Source organism: Lissotriton helveticus, chromosome 6, assembly GCF_964261635.1.
Source record: "Lissotriton helveticus chromosome 6, aLisHel1.1, whole genome shotgun sequence".
In the NCBI taxonomy this organism is placed as follows: domain Eukaryota; kingdom Metazoa; phylum Chordata; class Amphibia; order Caudata; family Salamandridae; genus Lissotriton; species Lissotriton helveticus.
In genome coordinates, this window is record NC_136067.1 from 1,435,325,255 (window position 1) to 1,435,348,979 (window position 23,725).

Genomic DNA, 23,725 nt, shown 5'->3' on the forward strand with positions numbered 1-23,725 from the left:
CCTGCACTGACCACTGACGTCTAACTGGGCCCTGAGGACTGCACTGTGAGACCTTGGGATTGTTGCACTGTGAGCTGCTGAGGTTAAGGATGGAGGTCGCAGTGCGCTGTCTCGATGTGTGGCATGGATGGGCCAGCTGCGGGTCTCCCAGGACTGGCCCACCTGATGTGCCGGCCACAGGACTCGGGAGCCCAGCCAAATGGCCATCAGACTCTGCCCGTCAGTTGGTGATCTAGGGACTGGGTTGCGAAGTGGTTATCCAGGGCTCAGGGGGGGTGATGTGCTGCCCCCCATGCAAGTGAAAAACAGCGCTGGATGTGAGGCAGCTGAGATTCCTTTCATGCCAATGAGCATTTTCCTTCAGGGAAAATTCCCTTTCTTCATGGTGGAAAAGCATAAATAAGCCAGGCTCAGCAGATCACTATGGACTCATTTACTTGATGTATGTGCGTTTGCAAGGTGTAAACATTGCCAAAAGAGCAACAGCTGTTGCTTCAAGTTGAACCTGACCAGTCATTGTCATAATAAACAGAAGAAATAATAAGGTACAGATATCATTTTATCAGACTGTGCTAAAAGCATTCATGTTTGATCACATGGTGAGAAAGAGAACATTTTGTGACTTTTGAATATACAGGATTATACAATCACAAAAGAAAAATAACAACTCCTATTGACCACTGCCTCCTTTTAAACACATTTATTTTTGTACTTTCACACAGGGGAAGGGGTCTGAAAGGCACAACTTCCCTTTTGCAAATGGGTTACCACACCAGCTTGGAGGCCAGTAAAGTATCAATGTTTTGCAACTGGATTTTGGTTGCAGAATATTGATACGATGCCGGCAGCCACCCTGGAAGATAGCTGCCATGCGGGATTAAGTCTCTTGACTTCGGAGCATCGATTGAGCTGAGCACAGGGAGTGCTGAGCATTAGCCCTGTCTTTCGCACTGAAGTCCTTCCCTTGTACATGTGGGACATTGTGTGTGGTATATAGACTCCCCCAGACACTGAGGAAACTTTTTGAACTTCACCTGGTGGTGCCAGGTGGCCTTCACCTGATCGCATCGCATTGAACCCTTTGCACCTGAGTTTGCGGACCAGGGGTGATTATTGAGTGCTGACTACCCTTGGATCGGCCCGTGCCCCTGATGGATTTCGGGTGGGGAGTGAAGGGACCCTGACTGCATAGCACAAGGATCACCCTAATTTGGAGATTGAGGAACATAGACACCCATCATTGATGCTTCTGGATGTCCCATGGTCTCTATCACTGACGACAGTGGTGACAGGTGAACTACACAATGTTGGCATCATGTGCTCTGAATACCCTGTGGGTTAAAGCACGGGTACTGATTGCAGATTGCCCCGGAGCTGGGTTTGCTCTTGCCCCCTGGCAGATGCATATCGGGGAGAGGCAGGACCCCAACTGCTGAGGATCTTACCACTCCCAGATTTTACAACCAGCTACACCACATGCCCTCTCGTTACAGACATCCTGTGAGGTGCACTGGCCTTCATCATGGGAAATAGCGACAATAAACAAACCAAATTGTCCTCTGAAACCTGGCATCTTATGTGCACTGCGGACCCGGAACTGGAGATTTGAGTGCAGGAAACATAGGAAACTGATAACACTACCAGTGCCCAGAACATCAAATCCATGTTCATGGACTTTAAAAACAGCCTGACATACATAGACTCAAAAATCGACATCCTCACTAATAGATGTGACTGACTCAAGGAAAAGGTTAACAAACATGAGGAGTGTATTGACTAACTGGAGCGACGCACATCTGGCATTGAAGATGCTCACATGACATCTGGAAAACAGCTCTACACATGAAAAAGGAACTGGAAATGATCAAAAGTAAAAATTAAGATCTCAAGCATGTTCCAGATGAAATAACCTCCACATTGTTGTGGTTCTGGAATAAACTGCCATGACAAGATGGAAACTTATGTTGAATCCATGCGTAGAGCGCTGTCTGCTGATGATCTCTCCCTGGTGTTCATAGTTGAGGGTGCATACCATTCCCTGGGTCCGCATCCGCCTCCTGTGCCCGTGGCGCAGTGCATTGTAACCAGGCTATTGAACTATAGAGATAGGTATAATGCCTTACGTATGGCCAGGGAATGCCTTTCTATCCAATAGCAGAAAACACAATTTCCTTGCATCCAGACTACACCTTGGCAGTCCAGGCTGCATGTCGGGAGTTTTTGCTTGCAGCACAGCTCCTCCAGAAGCGCAATGTCCTCGTTGCTTTACCTGGCTAAGTTCCACATCAATATTAATGGGAAACTCAACCGACCCTAAGGCCGCAACAAAGTTTGCTTGTAACCTGGCCTTATGGCCTGCAAAGTGATCGCCATCTCCTGAAAGGGTGAGAGGTGACCTCCTTAGCAACAACAACAACTATTTACTGTAGGAAGCTGGCTCGGCATATATTATATCAAAGTAAGGTATACTGTGCACAGAGTCCAGTGTATCCCCAGAGGTATTGCGAAGGCTAAATTAGATAATCACTATTAGCTCTATTTGTGGTAGTGCGGTCAAGCGGTTAGGCTTATCAGGAGGGTGTATTAAGCATTTGTTGTATTCACTCAATCAAGGCTGATGTCACACACTCAGAGCCAGAATCTAGACCAATTAGGTAAGTATAATAAAAGGTTAAACAAGGTATACTTATTGTTTATTTATAGAACCAAGCAGGACTTGGTACAGGTAGTTAATAAATACTTCCAAATGCACGAATGTTCAAAGAAATGCAGTTGTTCTTGTAATTGTAAGTTACAGGTTGATATCGCTTTTTTAGAATACTTGGAATTATACAGTAAATACTCTTTTATTACTTTCAGATTACTTCACAATAGTGCTCACTTTTCCCCATACATTAGCAGTTCAACATTTAACACTTTCTAGACCCAAAATCTCCTACAGTGGGTCCCTGGGGGAGGAAAAATGGTTATCGAACTCAGAGGTAAGTATTTGACTTACGAGGTTGAGGTTTCGGGGTTACGACAAAGGGTCCCCAAGGTTCCGGTGGACACTAAAGTTGCACCACCAGAGTGGTGCAGAATCACGAAGTCCTAACTCCGAGGGTTAGTCTTTGGTTTGAAAAAATCCAGTGCTCACTGGACAGAGAGAGTCTGTTAGTTTAGTGCAGGGCAGGTCCTCCCTGCTCTGGGGATCTGTTCCTGCTGGACACTCCAGTTTCTTTGCTGTAGGCAGGTCATGGTTGGGACAGGCTGGTAGGACTGGGGTCAAGTCAGTTGATGTCCTCAGTTTCTTCCTTGGCCAGCGCAGCTCTTCGGTCCTTTCTTCCCCAATTTAGGTTCACCCCATAATACTAAATTTAGGGGCGTTAAATTAGTGTTTAGTTTGGGACCAATGGGTCCCTTCCTTGGGATGGGTACACCCCCTATTATGCTACCCTCAAGTGGGAGAAGGCTTGAGCCTCTTCCTAACTGGCTGAGTCCCCTCATCTTCAAGATAGAGGGAACTACGTTGAGTGGTTCACCTCGCTTGCCTCACCTGAGGGGTGGGGATTGCAATTGTGGGAACACCTCTCTTCCTAACTTGGATTTCCCGTCATTCTCCTGCCCAAGTGGGGGTCAGAATCAGTGGGAGACAGTTGCTGGGGGCAGCAAATACAGGGACAGTGTCCAAAGGTGGCAGGCCTTTGAAGCTTCCCCTTTCGTGGATGCAGCCCATCCTGTGGGAGGAGACATGACAAGTCTGCCCAGGATGGATTTTGTTTCTGGACCCAGAGAACGGAGGCCCTCTACCCAGGGATCCAGAACCCTGTCTGGTGTTGGCAAAATATGGCAGCCTTTCTCATTGGCAGACGCGTGGATGGGGTAGGTTTAGAGGAGGGAGCACCCCGGTTAAATATCCGGAAATATGTGGGCTTCCACGGTCCTTGTCACTGAAGGTCCTCCTTTAGCAATGCTAGGTTATAATCAGGAGCGGCTCACATCATGCAGCTGTAGCCACACCGAGGGTATACAGGTTACTGCCGCCCTAATTGATATGGAGGGTATTTTAGCCCGGTTTACTGTGTATTCACTTGCACTTTATTTTTAATTCTCTGGTCCTGAAGAAGCGCCAACGACCCTTATGGCGACGCTGGGGCGAAACATGTCGACCCATGACCTTTTGACACCTAGGCACAATGTGCCTGTGGTGCATTCTTAATTTTTTCAGTTCATTGGGAGTAGACATTTCATTTCTCTCTGCATGTTCACCCCCAATTAACGTTTTCACTTTACTGCACGCACTGTTTTATCCCTCTTTTGACCCATACCCCACACACCCCCATGCACCATCCAGCAGTCCATGAAAAGATCTCCACCAAAGTGACCCTTCAGGGGACATGTAGGGGATTGCAGCGCCAGCCCTATGAGGAGCAGCTGCCCGATGATGAAGCATGACACACTTCTGGGTGTGTGAGGGCATCAGAGGACAAAAAGTGATCTTCCATCTTTCCAGTGGGTCACCTTTAACCTAGGATTTCCTTTTTCTCACCTCTCCACCTCTTTCTTCTTTTTTATAATAGCACGGGTGACTGTTTCCACCCTTACGCTTGGGTGACTGTTTGCACCCTGCAAAAGGAACAGTATCCTCTTTTTAGTTTAAACGTTGACATAAGGAGCGAGGACACTGGACCTTTAACAGCTCCTAGGTCCCCCCTTCTTCTTTTGTTATATAGCCTTTCAGGAACCACAGCAGGGCTGGTCAATTTTCAGGGGGAATCTCTAAGCTGCCCTCTGAGGGTATTTTACATTAAAATGGCTTGTTGAGAAGTGAATCCGAATCAGTGATTACGATGCGGGCAGGAGGGCTCCGGACGACGGTCAGAGCCCTTCCTTCCCACATCGTAATCAGGTCCTTAGTCTTTTATTTGGATTGGCTGAGGAGAGTGGGAATCAGTGAGTTGACCACAGCAAAAAACACTAGCACTCAGTTGCTTGCTGCTCCTCTGCTGTGGGAAGATTGTTCAAAGTTCCATCCATGCAGGAAATGAGCGGCCGTAGAATGCTGAGACGATCTGTAGTATAACAAGTCTCAGCAGTAAGCACCCAAATATGATACAAATTAACTACTAATTAAAGCTGTATTACAATTCCACAATTTGAAGAAATCATTTAAAGTCATTAATGATGCAAACTTGACAAGCAAAACTTACTAATCTGCTTTATGATATTTTAAGCTTTTTAATGTTCTAGCATGCAATGTATAGCAGTCATCTGTGAAAGAAAGTTGGGCCACTGGAATTATGCCATTCTGCACCCATGGTGTTTTCCTTTGTAATTATAGACTTCCTACATTTGCCACACAACACAACATCTGCTTTTTTATTTGCAGATTTCATACAAAAATATATATATATATATATAGTTCTAGCTCAAATGTACCAAGTGCCTCATTTATGGCATTTTGACACAGGGCATCTCAGCAAGACACCTTAAAGTACTGCCCTACGAAAATGTGAAAGGGCAGGAATGCACTATATTTAAGCAATTCAGTGCATTCCTGTCTTTTCTGTCTGCACTGGCTCTGTTTTGGCACTCTAGCGCCAGTGTAGGCACCCTTGCACCACTGCGGGCAGGATTGTTTTTTTGCAGGAAGGGGCAACATTCTGCACAAAAATAATCCTAGGAGGTGTATCCTCTTTCTATGTGTGCTGCAGAATGCAGCAGACATGGAAGAGGAAAAAACGAGAAGAAATAAACATATTTCTCCTCGTTATGCCTCATCTGGAAAGGTGTACGGATCTGATGCTTCCCCAGGTTTACATCACTTTGTAAATCTGTGGCAGCATCAAATTCCATGGGTGTTGCGTTGGAAAACCCACTGCTATCCCCATGGAACACCCCCTCGCACAGTGTAAGGCAGAGTAAAGCAAAGTATGAGACCCCTGCATCAGGCATGTACCACTTTCAGTAGTGCAGGGCTTGCATAAGCCTCCAAGTTACTAAACTAAATGCTCCAAAAAGTGATTCTGCGCAATGGCAGAAACTTTGCAAAGGTTAACTGATGATTTTACAGGTGCTGATTGCTGTATAAAAGTATTAAACCTATACTGATGAGGTACAACTTTACCCAGCCAGTATATTTTAATATATATAACTAGCAGCCCATCCCGACGTTGTCCAGGTATGAATTGCTGCCGGCCAGTAGTATATTGTTTTGTAGGAATATCGTTTTGATAGCATTTCTTATCTGTGACAGGCCTGTGAAACGCTCCGATTCACGGTGCACTGCTGATGCACTTAAGAGTGCGCGTTCAGTAGTGTGTGAACTCGAGTTTCCCTACTTTATTTTTCCTTGCAATATAATATAGCGCGAACTCGACAACATGGCATGAGCACAATTTACATTACAGAAGAACACATTCATTTGTGGTAGGCACGGGGAGACAAAGCGATTTGCCTGGAATAACAGGATGTTGAGCTGATGCCGACATTGGAACGTAGCTCCCCAGCTCTAAAGTTCGCAATTCTAGAACTTGTGGCGGGCGGTGTGTCTAAACGTGTATGTCGGTGCTGGCCATCAATGAGAGAGGCCTGTGCATTTTTCAAATCGGTGCTGAAAAAATATGAGTATGTTGCTGGAGATGTGGGCCGCCGTGCCACCAATGTACTTAAAGGGGGAGGGTAAACACCCTTATTCCGCAACTTTCTTTCCGCATACCATCGCTCCGCATACTTTCATTACGAAAGTACCATGACTCCGCCATGCCATTATAACGCATGGCATTACATTTTATATGCTTTTACCATGCATACATTTACAACGAAATTCGTTGTAAATGCATGAATGGTAAAAGCATGTTTTTTTAAAATGTTTTGAGAAGGTAACTATGGGTATAGGGGTATATATTTTGGGGTACTGAGGTATATGTTTTGGGGTGTTTGGGTATTTTAAGGGTTCAGATATAGTTTTAGGTTATGGGGTACAGGGGTAGTTTTAGGGTTTAGGGATAGGTATGGGCTTTGGGGTACAGGTGTATTTTTAGGGTTCAGGGCTAGGTTTGGATTTTGGGGTATAGGGATATTTTTAGGGTTCAGGGGTAGGTTTGGGTTTTGGGGTACAGGGGTATTTTAAGGGTTCAGGGCTAGGTTTGGGTTTTGGGGTACAGGGGTATTTTAGGGTTCAGGGGTAGGCTTGGGTTTTGGGGTACAGGGTTATTTTTATGGTTCAGGGGTAGGTTTGGGTTTTGGGGTACAGGGGTATTTTTAGGGTTCAGGGGTAGGTTTGGGTTTTGGGGTACAGGGGTATTTTTAGGGTTCAGGGCTAGGTTTGGGTTTGGGGTACAGGGGTATTGTAGGGTTCAGGGGTAGGTTTGGGTTTTGAGGTACAGGGGTATTTATAGGGTTCAGGGCTAGGTTTGGGTTTTGGTGTACAGGGGTATTTTTAGGGTTTAGGGCTAGGTTTGGGTTTTGGGGTACAGGGGTATTTTTAGGGTTCAGGGCTAGGTTTGGGTTTTGGGGTATAGGGGTATTTTTAGGGTTCATGGGTAGGTTTGGGTTTTGGGGTACAGGGGTATTTTAAGGGTTCAGGGCTACGTTTGGGTTTTGGGGTACAGGGGTATTTTTAGGGTTCAGGGCTAGGTTTGGGTTTTGGGGTACAGGGGTATTTTAGGGTTCTGGGGTAGGTTTGGGTTTTGGGGTACAGGATTATTTTTATGGTTCAGGGCTAGGTTTGGGTTTTGGGGTACAGCGGTATTTTTAGGGTTCAGGGGTAGGTTTGGGTTTTGGGGTACAGGGGTATTTTAAGGGTTCAGGGCTAGGTTTAGGGTACAGGGGTATTGGGGGTCAGGGGTAGGTTTGGGGGTACAGGGGTATTTTTATGGTTCAGGGCTAGGTTTGGGTTTTGGGGTACAGGGGTATTTTTAGGGTTATGGGGTAGGTTGGGGTATTTATAGGGTTAAGGGCTAGGTTTGGGTTTTGGTGTACAGGGGTATTTTTAGGGTTTAGGGATAGGTTTGGGTTTTGGGGTACAGGGTATATTTATAGGGTTAAGATGGGTTAGTGTTTAAGGGGGTTGGGGCATTTTAAGGAGTAAGGGTGGGTTATGATTATGGGGTGCAGGGGTATTTAAAGGGAGCAGGGTGAACACCCGGAGCTGGAATGTGCAGAACCTGGGAAGAAAAAACAATGAAATATTGGGCACAACGCTCACTTTTTTTCCCCGTAATCCCGCGCCCGCACACGCCCACGCCCCCAGCACACAACACACGATATGAGACATGGCATGAAGGGCGGAACGTACCACACGCCCCCAGCGTTTGTCACGCCCCCAGCACACGCCCACAGCACAACGCAGACACGCCCACAAGGGACTACTTTGCTGGCACGGTTCTTTTACCTTTTAAATGTATATGGTGGGCGTCTGCATAGCCTATGTCCTTCTGCTGCAACTGCCCTTTCCAACGCTGTATTGGGTGTCGTGATTGGTGCTGTGGTTCCTGAGATTACCCGCCTCAAAGGTTTGGGCTCTCTCTTTATTATATTAGTATAGATATAGTATGAAATATATATAATATAGTATATTAATATTTTCACATATTTTGAAGTATGCGCTGTATGTCACTTTCATGCTGCATAATTTTATCAACCCTCACACTGAATTTGGCCCTTCATTCCTGCATTTATTCTAGTGGCCTTGGTGTAATACAATGTTCAGAGAAGAGATGGTTAGCCTGACAGAAAATGTATCAGTCAACACAACAGTGAGGTATCCTGGTGTTGCATCAAGCTTTACCTCAAAATTAATTTCTGTATCACTTGCATGGGCCATGGTGCACATACAGTATGACCAAAGTTATGAACATCAGTTGAAGGCGCATCTCCCTCACCTTGTGGTAACGTGCCACGAGTTTCCCCTCGGCATCAAAAACGACATTGGTATTATACTGATAATGGCCATCTGGGGGGCACATCGTATCGCCAGGTTTGCAGGACTTTTTGTCGCCAATGTTTGCTACAATATATATGGAATTGACTCTTGCCAGGCAGCTAAGTCTTTCCTGAACTGGAGCCGGGCCGAACCTAACTCACAGAGAGAAGAAAAAAAAGATTTAAAAAAGACTCGCAAGAAAATGTACTTGTAAATAATTAAAAAACAAAATGCACAGTAACAATCATATTACAAAATAAGTATCACAAGTTATTATAAATTACATTTGCAAAACAAATATTGATAACAGGAATACGCATTATATTCCACATCATTTACATATAAATCGTATACATATAAATCACTAAGGGGCATATTATCAAGGGATTTATCTCCGCTTTTTTTGGCTTTAAAAGCCAAGAAAGCAGAGATAAAATGATCTCCCTATCAGCAACAGGGTGCTAACACGCAAATTCGCATGTTAGCACCCTTTTTTTCTACGCTTCCCCTTTGCATCTCTAATGAGATGCAAAGGGGGCGTTCCAGAGAAAAATAAGGATTTCGCTAACCCTGTTAGTGATAAAAAAGCAGCGCTAACCGCGGTTAGCGCTGCTTTTTTTACACCTGGTATTTTCCTGACTTAGCCATGATATCCTATTGAAGGTGGATATCATGGCTAAGTTTGTGAGCCCCTATCATCAAGCTAACGCCAAACTTCGAGAGATTGTCGTTGGTTTTCCAGCAATAATCTCTCATTTGGCAGTTAGCGCAAGGATTTTTATCACTTCTGAGATAAACCTTGCTAATAGCAAGTTATCTTTGCGATAATTTACGGCGATGCTTAGCGATAAAAAATTTGTTGCTAAGCCTCGTTAGCAATAAATATCGCTAATCGTTGGTAATATGCCCCTAAAATCTACTTCCTGGGTGCGAGGGTTCCCGTACCCGATAGCGATGTGAGTTTACACCAGTGGCAATGCTGCGCTACACAAATCTCTTTCACCATAACGTCACATAGCATTTCACAATTGATACAGAATGCACTTTTACTTACTGGTATTAAAGAGTTTTACCAAAATCCCACTTCAGCATTCACATATTTAAATGGTCAAATGAACAAATGTCCTTCTGTCATGTTACTGCTTCCTACCTTTCTACACTGCATCACTCTTCCAGACCTTAGGAGTTTCCAGCAAGCAGCATATGGGTTAGTAAAACGCTACAGGAGAATTTATATAAATTAATTTTCCAGAATTTTAAGCCTGATAGTAATAGTGCCTGGATGATGAGAATTCGCAACATTGAGTTAATTACCACAAGGATTTATACTCGTGACCATTAAAATTCTTTTCGCAGTCACATGGTTTTCTGCATGATTTTAGATTTACTGCTCTTGCTACATAATCTATCACCTGCTGTATAATTTGCAGATTTAATCAAAGAATTCATAGTTTATCATAAACAAGCGCTACTTAAACAAAAGTGGCACAGAACTTGCCATACAAAGGCAGACCACATGAAAAGATTGGTAGGTCACCTTTGAGTTGCACACTGGTGATCTGAAGTGTTAAAGTGATTTTATTGAGGTGAAACTTTTTCCAGGACAGTATTAAGGTGTGAAAAGGTGTGGTACAGGATATTATGATACGAATATGCTCCAATACAAATATTGTGTCTTAAATATTGCCTACAAAAATATAGGCCAATAGGAGTTAATAATTGAAAATGTACACCCAATGTGACAATATTTTTGTGAACGTTACTCAGGATGAAATATTACTGTCAAACAATATTTCGTTTTTCAACTTTAGTGGACCCGCTGCATAATTTGGTCCTCCATTGCCACGTTTCCAATGCCCTCTTATATAGTACTGGGTTGTGCACTGTTAATAAAATTATTGTGTTTGCAGGCAGTGCTAAAAATCTTTCTGCTCCTCGAAAAAACAGCAATGACTCCAGGAAATGGAGCAAAATAGCACTTTATAGTATGATAATGGTACTAAATAAAACCAATCATCAAATGGCAATGCATACAATGGAACCATACCATGCCTCATAACATACAGATTACACATCTCAAACACAATCCATCATCCCATCATATAGCATTTTACTGTGGCATATAACAATACTCCATGCCTAACACCTGACAGAGCACCACAACCAATTTATAAAAGATCAGCCAACACCAAGTGTCCTCACATTATGCCATTTCTCTTCACCACATCATCCCACTCCAGGGGTGTGGAATTTAATGAAATATCTACTTGTCCATGGGGCAGGATGCTTCGTAAATCTACTTGTCCTGTAACAAAATCCACTTATTCTTTTTGTGCCATGTAATGCAACAACCAATTATATCAGAAATTTCATTATTTAAGAGCTCTGGTATAGCCATTCAGATTATGCCAGGGCTCATTCCATAGTAAGGATTGAATAATAGCAATTCCGTGAATTTCGCAACATTTCCAAAGGTCTACATACAGGGGTTGAAGGTAATGGTAAGCAATAGTTCCAGGAAATGCCCTTTTGAGGATGTGCAAACCTACTAACTTGCATGTTTTTTTTATTTTTTTTTATTGATTCAGTTCAAGGCCATATATACCAGAAAATAAACATACACAAAGATTATATCAAATCCCAGACAGCATATAAAAATTTGCATTTTCAGAATTAATAAATCAACAGATAAACAATAAAATATTTTAACTTAAAATAAATAGCTGATATACTGATTAACTCATTTGATAGCAGGAATAATATTCACTGATGATCCAAATATTCTATCAAAGTCTTCCAAATTTTGTAGCCTCTACGCCTTTTCACAATTGATTTAATGCGATATAGATTAAATTCTAAATAAAAAATATTATAAAACTTTGCTCGCCACATTTCATATGTAGGTGCTTCACGTTTTAACCACATTGATGATATACAAAGGCGAGCTACAGCCATAGCCATGAATATAATATATCTATTTTCTTGATAACCTGAAAACACTTCATTATCATTTGATAAACCAAAAATAATCATCTCTCTTGAGATTTTTACATCGCATTTTGTGATATGTGCTAGTAAAGTTTCTATGGATACAAAAAACGGTTTTAATATAGGGCAGTCTGAAAAAATTTGCATTATATCTGCTAGATCACATTGACATCTATAGCATTTCCCATTGTTGCCGCTGCTCCATTTTAACATTTTAAGTGGTGTATGGTACAGATTAAATAAAGTTTTGTAGTGTTGTGAATATAGGTTGGCAGATAAAATAATTTTATCGGCCATACATATTGATTCGTGAAAAGGTACTACAGATGTGCCTAGTCTCGTGCACCATTTTAATTCCTGCTGTTCCATATCGTCCTGCTGTAGATTTAGGAGATAGTTGTATATAATCCCTATGCGTGTTGTTTTTTTTAGTATTTCCATAAATTCATTATGACAAAGTGGTACAATATTTGGATGTGTAAAGATAAAATTCCGTATTTGTAGATATTTAAAAAAATCATGTTGGGAGAGAATATACTCCTCTTTTAACTCCTGGAATACAACAAATGTGCCATTTGTAACCATGTCACCAATGGTTGTTATACCTTTTTCCCGCCATATACCCATAATACGATCCCTGAATATCAATGGAGGCAATTCTATAGAATTACATGGAGTGTAAAAATTAATACGTCTTAATGAAATAAGCTTCCGTATAACTCGCCATCCTTTAAAGGCGGACATTATAAGTTTGAATCTCGTTTTTTTATAGTAGCTTGGTTCTAAAAACCGAAGCAACATTTGCCGGGATTGTGGGCCAAGTTAAAGAGAGTAGATATCAGGGCTTTCAAATATAGGTGGAGTCCCACCTATTGAAAAATATTTAATATTTTGCATTAAACATGACAAATAATATAATGCAAAATTCGGAACTCCCCAACCCCCACTTAAGATTGGTAATGTCATGTATTTAGATGCTCTCCGCGAGGACTTCCAACCCCATAGAAAACGATCAGTTATAGACTGCAATTTGCTCAATTGTAATTTGGATATCTCCAATGGTATTGCGCGAAAATAATATAGAACTTTCGGTAGAATAGTCCTTTTTAGGACATTACGTCTCCCAACCAGTGATAAATGTAAGCATTCAATTTTCTCTAATTGACTTTTGACTGAAATTAGTATATCTGACCAATTTACCGTAACTAACTGTTGAGGTAGCAATCTAATTTTAATACCTAAGTATTTGGCCTCTATAGTGACTCTACTATCATTGGTGCATAGTCCTGCTGAACATACAACCTGTGTCTTCTGGATATTGAGTTTATACCCTGACACATTGCCAAATTCACGAGTCAGATTTTCTATTTCGATTAATGCAGACTCCGGGTCAGATGTTATTACTGCAATGTCGTCAGCGTACGCTAACACACGTATATTACCTCCAGGCAAAACCATAGACTGTATATGTTGGGATGACATTAGTGCCTTTAATAATGGTTCTATATACATAGCAAATAGAAGAGGTGAGCAGGGACACCCCTGCCGTGTACCCCGCGTGATTTTAACTGCCTTTGACTCTTGCCCCGAAATACATATCTTAGCCCTTGGATGTCTGTACATGATTTGTAAAGCGGATATAAACCGTCGTCCGAATCCCATTTTCTCCAAGATCGCCCATAAAAATACCCATGAAACGCGATCGAACGTTTTCTCTGCGTCTAAAAACACCAACCCAACATCCAAATGATTTGCGGTAGCATAATCTAATGTTGCAATAACCCTATGTATATGAGTAATCGTGCCGCGATCTGGGAGAAAGCTGTGCTGTTGTTCAGAGACTAAAGGTGGAACAATTTGGCTTAGTCGATTAGCAAAGATTTTGGAATATAGCTTCGCATCGGCGTTTATAAGTGAGATAGGGCGATATGACCCGGGTAAATGCGAAGGTTTATCTTTTTACGAAATATAACTATGCTTGCATTTGCCCATGATGGCGGTGGATAGCCATTTTGGGCTTCTAAGAATGTTGCAAGCATTCTTGATTATGGGGAATAGTATTTGATAAATTTCTAGCGGGAGTTTATCAGGGCCACAGGCTTTCCCCAGGGCCAGTTCTTTCAGAGAATTCTCTAATTCCTCAATTGTGATTGGAAGCTCTAGTTGTTCCTGCTGTGCTGAGTCTAATTGTGACAATTCGAGTTTATCTATATATTGATCAAGTTGATCAGATGAGAAATTTTCTTGGATATAAAGGTTTGTATAATATTCATAGAAAACCTGTAAGATCCCTTCGGATGTTTCAACTCGAATACCCTGATTATTTTCTATTGAGATTATACGCTGTATAGACTGTCTCCCCCGCATTCTTTGAGCTAGACATCTGCCCACATTTTCCCCATATTCATACCTTTCTGCACGAAAAGCCTTGTATTGCTGTGCTATATCCTGACTCCAAGCCCCATTTATCTTAGCTTTATACTTCGCAACTTTATCTTGAGAAATTGCGCTATCTTGATGTAATCTAATATCATGCATTAGATCTTGTTCTGCATTTATTAATTCTTGAATTAATTGTGTCATTGTATTTTTCTTTTTCTGTTGCAAACTCCATTCATAACTGCAAGTTTCGCCACGTAGTCCTGCCTTGAAGCAGTCCCATATCATTGCATGAGATGTAGAACCTCTGTTCAGCTCAAAGTATTGCTGGGCCCAATCTGTTACTTGTTTCACATATTTTTCATCTAATAAAAGTTTCTTATTAAAAGTAAAAGATCTTTGACTTTGTTGGGTGTTGAGTACAGGTATATCTATAACAATTGGAGCATGATCTGATGTGATGCGCAGCCTGACTACCATACAAGATCCTTGTGCCATATGTCTGGGTATGAAAATATAATCAATTCGCACAAATTTCTTGTGCGGAGAAGAAAAAAAAGTAAAGCCAGGATCCCTCGGATTTGCGACAGGCCACCCATCAATCAAGCCATGCTGATATAGAAGTTGACGTAGCGCCTGAAATACCTTGGGTTTCCTGCCTATATATCTAGTGAATTTAGGATTCCAAATATTCAGCTCCCCATGAATATTGAAGTCCCCCAATAAAAATAATGGGGTACTCCAAAGAGCTAATTCTACATTTAGAAATTCTATCACTGCAGCGTCATCAATATTGGAGCCATATACTGTACAGATTGTAGTAGCAACATTACTTATAACACATTCCACGATTGCCCAGCGTCCTAAGCTATCTACTTTAGTTTTCCCAGTTGCAATTACAGATCGTCGTCCCAATATTGCCACGCCTCTGTTCATGGTAGATTGTTGAGAGGAAGCCAACACAATAAACCCAAGCTCATTCAGGACTTGTCTTTTTGCCCATGGTATATGCGTTTCTTGAATACATATTATATCAGGTTGTATTAGGCGAATTTCATGCATCACACGCTTACGTTTATGCACATTGTTAAGGCCACATACATTGAATGAGCACATTCGTAAGTTACAGCTCGCCATGACAAATACTTAAATTCATTACAAAAATTACATTATACCATTGTACCATTGCATCAGCAAAAGAAAGACAGTTTATTTCAACACAATATTCTATGACCTTGACTGAATTTTTCCCCCCTTTTTTTCCCCCCAGCACACCCCCTGTGTCTTTCCCCCCAAACCCCCACACACCATCCCCCCCCGTGACCCTCCCCCAACATTAAGGCAAAGGGGCCTATTGCCCCGGTGATGTATGTGAGGACACCACAAATGTTTGGGCGTAACCATAACTCTAAAACAATAGAAAAGCATGAGTTTAGCAAACAAAACAACTAATATCCAGAACTCAAATCGTACTCCTCATGCTAGTGTATTCAGATACGCTTTTGCTAGAGCTTCTGAGGTGAAAAATCTATTTTGACCCTTATTTACAATCTTTAAAGTACATGGTTGCAACAGGAAAGCTTGAGCCCCCTTTTTTTGAAAAGGATCGATCAGTTGACGCATTCTCCAACGATTCTCCACAGTAGTATGGCAATAATCAGGACGCACAAAAAACTCTATACCCTTCCCAGAACGTTTCCTATCATGTCTTGCCAGATCATATAATTTTTGTCTTGCCAGGAAATTGTTCAGGGATATCAAGATAGCTCGAGGGTATTGTTTAGTTTGGGTGTCTCGTGTTGTTTGTTTTCGAAAAGGAAAGCAATGCGCCCTCTGAATCTCCTGAGACCATTGCCAGTTTTTAACATCAGGAAAGGCTTCTTCAAAAAGTTCCACCACAAACTGTCGTACATCTTGTCCCTCGCTTCCTTCTGGAACACCCAAAATTCTCAAGTTATTGCGACGAAGTCTATTTTCCAAATCGGTCAGTTTAGAATTCACGTCTTCTTTCTGCCCCTTAGACTCGTCGAGGCTAGTTTTAATGTTAGTTACTTGGTCCTCTAATGAGGATATGCGTCCTTCCGCTTCCACCATTCTATCTGTAAAGTCATTACATGATTTTACTAGGCGTCGCACCGTGTACTGGAGTTTTTTACAAGCATGATGAGTTTTTAAGTGCTCAGATTTGGCCTCCAGTCGTTGTTCTGAGATGGCTTTCAATATAATGTCTATTGGTGTTAGATTAGAACAGCCAGAACTAGGATTAGTTAATTGAGTAGAGTCCGCTAGATCCTGTTCTAGATCTTGATCTATTACAGTTGGGTCACCATCAGAGGTTTCCTCACTCCAGGTCCTAACTGCTTGCACCTCGACTGTAGAGATAACAGATATTTCTTTGCTTGTGTTTTCAAAGTCCTCCTCTAAATCCTCTTCTTCTAAGCCGGACCCTTCGGAATGCTCTGAAAGTGAATAAAATTCACTATCTTTACTGCTAATGGGGTCGCCATCACATTCAGCCCCCTCAGCTCGGGATGGACAGATTCCACATCACCTTCCACCTCCCTCTCGTCGTCATTAATACTAAAAACAACAGTGTTCTGTGTTTTGGACAGTGTGAGGGAGGAATCGAGTGTGGGTGGAATAGTTAGAATAGTTGGCGTAGTCAAGGCAGCTGATGAAGATGCTACGAGTTCTTCAAGTGCCTCTACCAAAGTCTTATCTTGATCATTATCCGGATGTATCCCACCCAGGTCGTCAACAGGCACATTCTTTTCGCTCAAAACTCTATCGCTCTGTACTTTAGCGCTTATTACTGCTGCTTTTCCCTTAGAATTGAACATTTGTGGGATTTTCGGAGTGCCTGTTTGGCTTGCATCAAGGTCACTATTAATATTATCCGGCTTCGACTTTGCCGCTAAAGCAGCACGAGTACAAATTTATACAAACCAGCTCTATATAAGGAGGTGTACAAAGATTTGTTGGCAACATGGCCCCTAAAACTGCAAGTGGTGGTAAAACCAGACCTAGTGGCTAACTTGCATGTTTTAAGGCTTTTCACCAACTCTTCTATAATTTTTCCCCATACTGAGAAAGGTTGAAAATGTACTCCTGACAATGGCAGACATAACACTTCTTTAAGGGCTGGAAAAAAAGTTATTGAGGGAAAGTGAACTAGCAAACATTCAAGATATTTTCACATGAGAAAATCTACACATTCACATTTGCTCATGCTAAAATGCAGCTCACAAGTATTTTCTAGGAGTACTATTTCTTGGCCTATTTCTGTAAATTTTTGTGAATTCAGGAAAACCATAAATGTGCACTTAATAAAAAGACGCACTTTTAAGCTGTTCTTTATTATTTGGGCTGGCGTTAACCATGACCTTTTGTGTTTATTAAAATTCTCTCTCTCTCTCTCTCTCTCTCTCTCTCTCGCTCTCTCTCTGTTGGCTGACTTCACTGTGACTGGCAATATTCTGTTCTTTTACAAGGAACATATCAGCACACAAAGGGGCCGATTCCGATCTGGTAAAATTCTCGTCCATATGATTCGCATCCGGAGCCGTTTCCGTAAGACTCGTACACAAACCGTACGACTCGACGAGTACGATCCAGACAGGGGTATCAGGACGCGATTCGTACGGTCCACGTCATGTAAGAGTGATTCGTACGGAAAAGCGCACATTCACATACACTCCGTACGGTGCTTACCCCTCCATGATCGCAGGGGTACCGTGCGTACTCCTGCGATCATGGGGGGTACGCATTGTACACCCAGCGGACATGGGGTACGCACTGTACACCCAGTGTACATGGGGTACGGTGCGTACAACCCAAGATCGCGGTGTACGGTGCGTACACCCCGTGATCGCAGGGGTACGCACCGTACCCCTGCGATCATGGGGGGTACGCACCGTACCTGGGGGGGCCGTTCTGTACCTGTTTCGGGGCGAACTCTGCTTTTACGGCTGTTTTCAGCTCCCGTAGAAAAAGGGTCGTACGGTGCGTACCCAACACGAATCGTACTTGCCGGTTCGGAAAAAGCAGCCGCGAACCGTACAGATGTCGCGTACAGCGGGTTCCGAGGGAGAATCATACGGGGATTGGATTTGTACGGTCCCTGTATGATTCGTACGGAGTCCAGCTCCTGGTACGGATCGTACTTCGTCGTACGTACATGAGATGTTGCAGGGTACGATTCGTACGGGAAAAACGCTCTGAACGGCAATTCGGAGCGCTTTTTACCGGTACAGAATCGACCCCAATGTAGTTTTGTTCAGTGCCAAGAACTACTGTGGCAATGTGTGTTTTTTGAGTCCAAACCAATTTTTGCTTTTGCCAATATTTGTTATATTGGTGAGGCCCAGCAGCTCCCACACCAATAAGGTTTTACGAAAACCTTGCCAAAACAAGAACGACAAAACCAAAAACCTTACCACCAATTTCAGACCCACTGGATTTGCCAATGCTTGTTTATTTTTATGATTCCCATTATCTTATTGAAACTGGTTATACTGAATTTCAAATATGAATATTTTTGGAAAATGCTAGCATACATCAACACGTTTGACTAAATGATGCTACAAAGAAATGGTACCTAAAGTTTTACAATCAACAAAGGTAACAAAGAGTTTGCTGAGGGTGAGGTTGGAATGGCACCGTGACTTGGGCACTCCCCTAAGTGACAAAGAGTGGTTCTACTGCTGTGCGCGCGCCAGGTCGGTTTCCCTCAATGGAAGGCATAGACTCATTCATTTAAAATTTTTACATAGGGCGTACTGTACCCTGAACGCCAGTTTCGCTACGGATTAGCAGGGACCTCATGTTGCCATAGATGCGGGATACTTGAGAAAATCTACACATTCATATTTGCTCATGCTAAAATGCAGTTCCCAGGAATTTTCTAGGAGTACTATTTCTTGGCCTATTTCTGTAAATTTTTGTGAATTCAGGAAAGCCATAATTGTGGACTTAATACAAAGACATATACCATAGGTGCACTTTTGAGGCGTTCTTTATTATTTTGGCCCCTAATTAAGTCTGGCGTTAACCATGACCTTTTGTGCCTATTAAAACTCTGTCTCTCTCTCTCTCTCTCTCTCTCTCTCTCTCTCTCTCTCTGTTGGCTGACTTCACTGTGACTGACAATGTTCTGCTGTTTCACAAGGAGCATATCAGCACACAAAAAAGTTTTGTTCAGTGCCAGGAACTACTGTGGCAATGTGTGTTTTTTCAGTCCAAACCAATTTTTGCTTTTGCCAATATTTGTTATAATGGCGAGGACTCAGCAGCTCCCACACCAATAAGGTTTTATCAAAACCTTGCCAAAACAAGATTGACAAAACCAAAAGCCTTACCACCAATTTCAGACCCACTGGCTTTGCCAATGCTTGTTTATTTGTATGATTCCCATGATGTTTTTTAAACTGGTTATACTGATTTTCCAATATGAATATTTTTGGAAAATACTAGCATACATCAACACATTTTACTAAATGATGCTGCAAAGAAATGGTCATGAAGAGTTTGCTGAGGGTGTAATGGCACCCTGACTTGGGCACTCCCCAAAGTGACAAAGAGTGGTTCTACTGCTGTGCCCGCACCAGGTTGGTTTCTCTCAATGGAAGGCATAGACTCATTCATTTAAAATGTTTACAAAGGGCGTACTGTACCCCCAAACACCAGTTTCGCTACAGATTAGCAGAGACCTCCTGTTGCCATAGATGCGGGTTGGAGGGAGCAGGATTTTGGCATCTAGCCTGGCAATGCCCAGGGGTTTATGCCTACTGGGAAAACGTGTTCCGGGAACTGGGACTACTTATTAGTGCCTATCTAGGTCCTGATACCAAAATGGCACTCCTGGGATGGGATCTCTCAGTAAATAAGACTCTGCATCCATTGGTGGCTATTGGACTTCTACTCGCTAAGTGGAGGGCGGCATTACGATGGATGAGGGGCACACTCCCTCACATCGCAGATTGGCATACAGACATGTTGTATTGTAATACTCATTCCGATGCATAAAGCAAATTACTGCCCCCCCAGAAGTTGTCCCAGGTACTACTGGGGTCCTTACCCAACTTACATTTTACATTTTTTTTATTTATTTATTTTAATGTTTTATAGAGCGCGAACTTGACCCGTGAGGGTATCAGAGCGCTTACACAGTTACACAGTAAACAAAGCAATAAAGCAAGATAACAAAGCAACATAAGCTCAAGTGCAGAAATATACAGAGTTTGGGGAGGGATAGAGTAGCTGAGGAGCATAGGATACAGTTATAGTTGTCCAAGTAAAAACAGAAACAAAAGCCACACGATTACGTATCAGGGTGACTTGGTAGGCCGCGGAGGAGGCAGTAGTTATGTATTCAATAGGCACACTGTGGTAGATGCAAGCATGTCATTAGCCTAGAAATTTGCCCATGAGAAAGGTTTTGGTCTCCTTCTTGAAACGTGATAGTGAAGGGATTTTTCGGATGTTAGGCGGGAGAGAGTTCCAGATTCTTGGTGCTGCTCCGGGGAATGCCCTATTGTAGGTTCTTTTTTTCTGAAAGCGAGCAGGTTGGAGCAGGAAGTTTTGAGCGGACCGGGAGTTCCTAGTTCCTCCAGACATCACCAGTTTCTGCGCCAGATAGGCAGGGGAGTTTGTGTAGAGGGCCTTGTGAGTGATGCAAGCAATTTTCAGTTGTATTCTGGCTTCCATAGGGAGCCAGTTTAGTGCTTTCAGATGTGGAGAAATGTGGTCAAATTTCCTGGTGCCTGTGAGTAATCTTGCGGCCGCATTGAGGCAGGCTTTTAGAGGAGCCAACCAGTGAGGGTGAAACACCCATATTCCAGTCTCGATATGACTAGTGCTTGGACTGCCATTTTTAAGTCTAGAGCATCTATGAAGGGTTTTAACTTCCACAAGTAGCTCAGGTGGAATCTGGCTGATTTAGCCATTGAGTTGATGTTGTCACGCATGCTCAAGTTACTGTCGAGGAGTATGCCCAGGGATTTGGCAGAGTTCACAATGGTCGGCGGGTAATTTAAGGCTGTGATAGCTTTGATCCAAGTCTTGATCTCAGGGTTGGCTTTGGAGGGGGAGATCAGGAGGAATTTGGTTTTCTTTGCAGTAAGTTTCAGTTGGTTAGCCGCAAGCCATTGGACAGTTAGTTTCAGGGTCTCGTTCAAGGTAATGACCTCCTCAAGTGATGAAATATTGATGTATATTTGGGTGTCGTCCGCGTATATGTGGTAGGAGATGTTGGCGGTACGGAGAACTTCAGTGAGTGGCTCTAAATAAAGGTTTAAGAGGGTGGGTGATAAGGTTGAGCCTTGGGGGACACCTACTGTGACTGGGGTGGGAGCTGAAAGTTTGCCATTTATGAGGAATCTTTGAGATCGGTTATGAAGGAAGGACCTAAGCCATTCTAGGACAACGCCATCGAGCCCCATCCTGAGATTAAGACGTTCGAGTAGCTTATCATGGTTGACCGTATTGAGGGCGGAGGATAGATCTAGGAGGATTCGAAGGCAGGTTTTGCCTTGGTCAAGGGCTTGGAGAGCATCATCCACGATGTGGAGCATAGTGGTTTCCGTGCTGTGCCCCGGTCTGAAGCCAGATTGAAGGTTGTCCAATAGGTGGAAGTTATTGATGTGCTGACTTAGTTTCTGTTGGACACATTTTTCCAACACTTTAGCTAACAGAGGGATATTGGAGATAGTTCTGAAGTTGTCGGGGGAAGCGGGGTCCAGCGATGGCTTTTTTAGGATAGGAAGGACTTGACCAGCTTTCAAGGGGTCCGGGATGGAGCCCTGTTGATATGAGGCGTTGATTATTGTGGTCCAGCAGGGAATAATGGCTTGGGTGAGCGCCGTGAGGCAGTTAGATGGTAGAGGGTCATTGAAGTGGTTATTGGGGTTCAAGGTAAAGAGGATTTTGGAGATGGAGTCTTCGTCGTAGTATTCAAAGTCAGTCCAGTGAGCTTGGATTTTAGGTGGGGCCAGTGTGGGTAGTGCAGAGAAGGGGGGAGGTCAGGGAGGGAATGAGAGTAATCAGCTGTATTGAGTTTAATTTCAAGTGCCTTGGTTTTATCAGTAAAGAAAGAGGAGAATTCCTCCGAGGAAATTAGTGATTTAGGGGATTCTTTCTGAGATTTAGCCAGTTTATTAGATTGGTGTTTGATCAGCTCAAAGAGCTTGCGGGGTCTGTTTCTGGCATTCCCCAATTCCGATCTGAAGTATTCTTTTTTTGAGTTCAGGATGTGTTTGTTGTAAGAGTTTCTTGCCTGGCGGAGAAGTTTGAGGTGCTCAGCAGAGGGGTGCTGTCTCCAGATTCTTTCAGCTTGTCTTAGGGTTCTCCTTTTCATGTTGAGGGAATCGGAGAACCAGGGTATTCTGTCTTTGATTTGTGACCTTTTTAGTTTTAGAGGGGCCAGGTTGTCCAGGATGTTCGATATGGATGCTGAGTAATGATCATTGAGGTCACTGACCGCAGTAATATGCGAGGGGGGGGAGAACGGAATTGCAGCGTGCTTCCAATTTGATACGGTCAAGGTTTTTAGTGTCTCTCATCCAGCGCTTGGGGATCAATGACTGCGGTGTCTTTGACTTGCGGGTCCCTGGAAGGGCAAAGGAGATGGTGTGGTGGTCGAACCAGTCAAATGGGTCTATGGAGACAAGTTTAACTGCGGATTCTTTAGAGATGATCCAGTCCAGGGTGGCCCCTTTTGAGTGAGTAGGCAGTGAGCAGGCTTGGGACAGGGCTTGATCAGACAGGAGGTCTGTGATAGCGTTGACGTGGGGTCTTTAGGGTCATTCCAATGTAGGTTGAAGTCACCAAGGAAGACTTATTTCGTATTGGAGGGAATCTTTGTTGTGATGATATCCAAGAGGAGGTCAGTGAAAGAGTAATTCGAGCCAGGGCGGTGGTAGAAGATGTGCAAGTTGCAAAGGAGTAGTGAGTTGCTGGAAATGGAGAGGGCGAGGTGTTTGCAGGATTCAGTGGAGTCAGCTAGGAGTTCCGTGACCGAGAGGGAGGATCGGTAGATGCAGGCGATGCCTCCTCCTTTTTTGTTGGAGAGCCTGTCTAGCCTAGCAATGTTGTAGTTAGGGGGGACTAATAGGTCGAGGCAAGGGCCGAGCATTCATTGAGCCAGGATTCGGTTAGTATAGTTAGGTCTATGTTTTTATTCAGGATGAGGTCAGCGATATCCGAGGCATGTTTAACTGCCGAACGGCAGTTAATTAAGAGGCCAGATAGAGGGGATTCAGGGGGAGTGCCAGGGGTCAGGGCGGATAGAAGCACCGGCGCAAGGTTGCTTTTAACCACAGTTCTGTTGTGAAGCGTAGCTGGTCTGTTGTGGTTGATGGAGACTGTGCATATGTGCTGTTTAGGACTCGAATCTTGCGGACAGGGGGAGTCTTGGGCAGGGTTTTGGTCTTGGAGGATAGCTAGGATTTCTTCCCC

The 23,725-nt window shown here is 43.2% G+C and overlaps 1 protein-coding gene across 1 annotated transcript in view; it reads right to left on the minus strand.

The window, feature by feature from the left end:
* The window catches only part of VNN1 (vanin 1), a 312,746-nt gene that overhangs the window by 198,399 nt on the left and 90,622 nt on the right, over nt 1-23,725 (minus strand). The window contains exon 3 of the mRNA XM_078649224.1: nt 8,865-9,057. Coding sequence (XP_078505350.1) covers nt 8,865-9,057 — 193 coding nt within the window. The remainder of the gene's footprint in view (nt 1-8,864; nt 9,058-23,725) is intronic.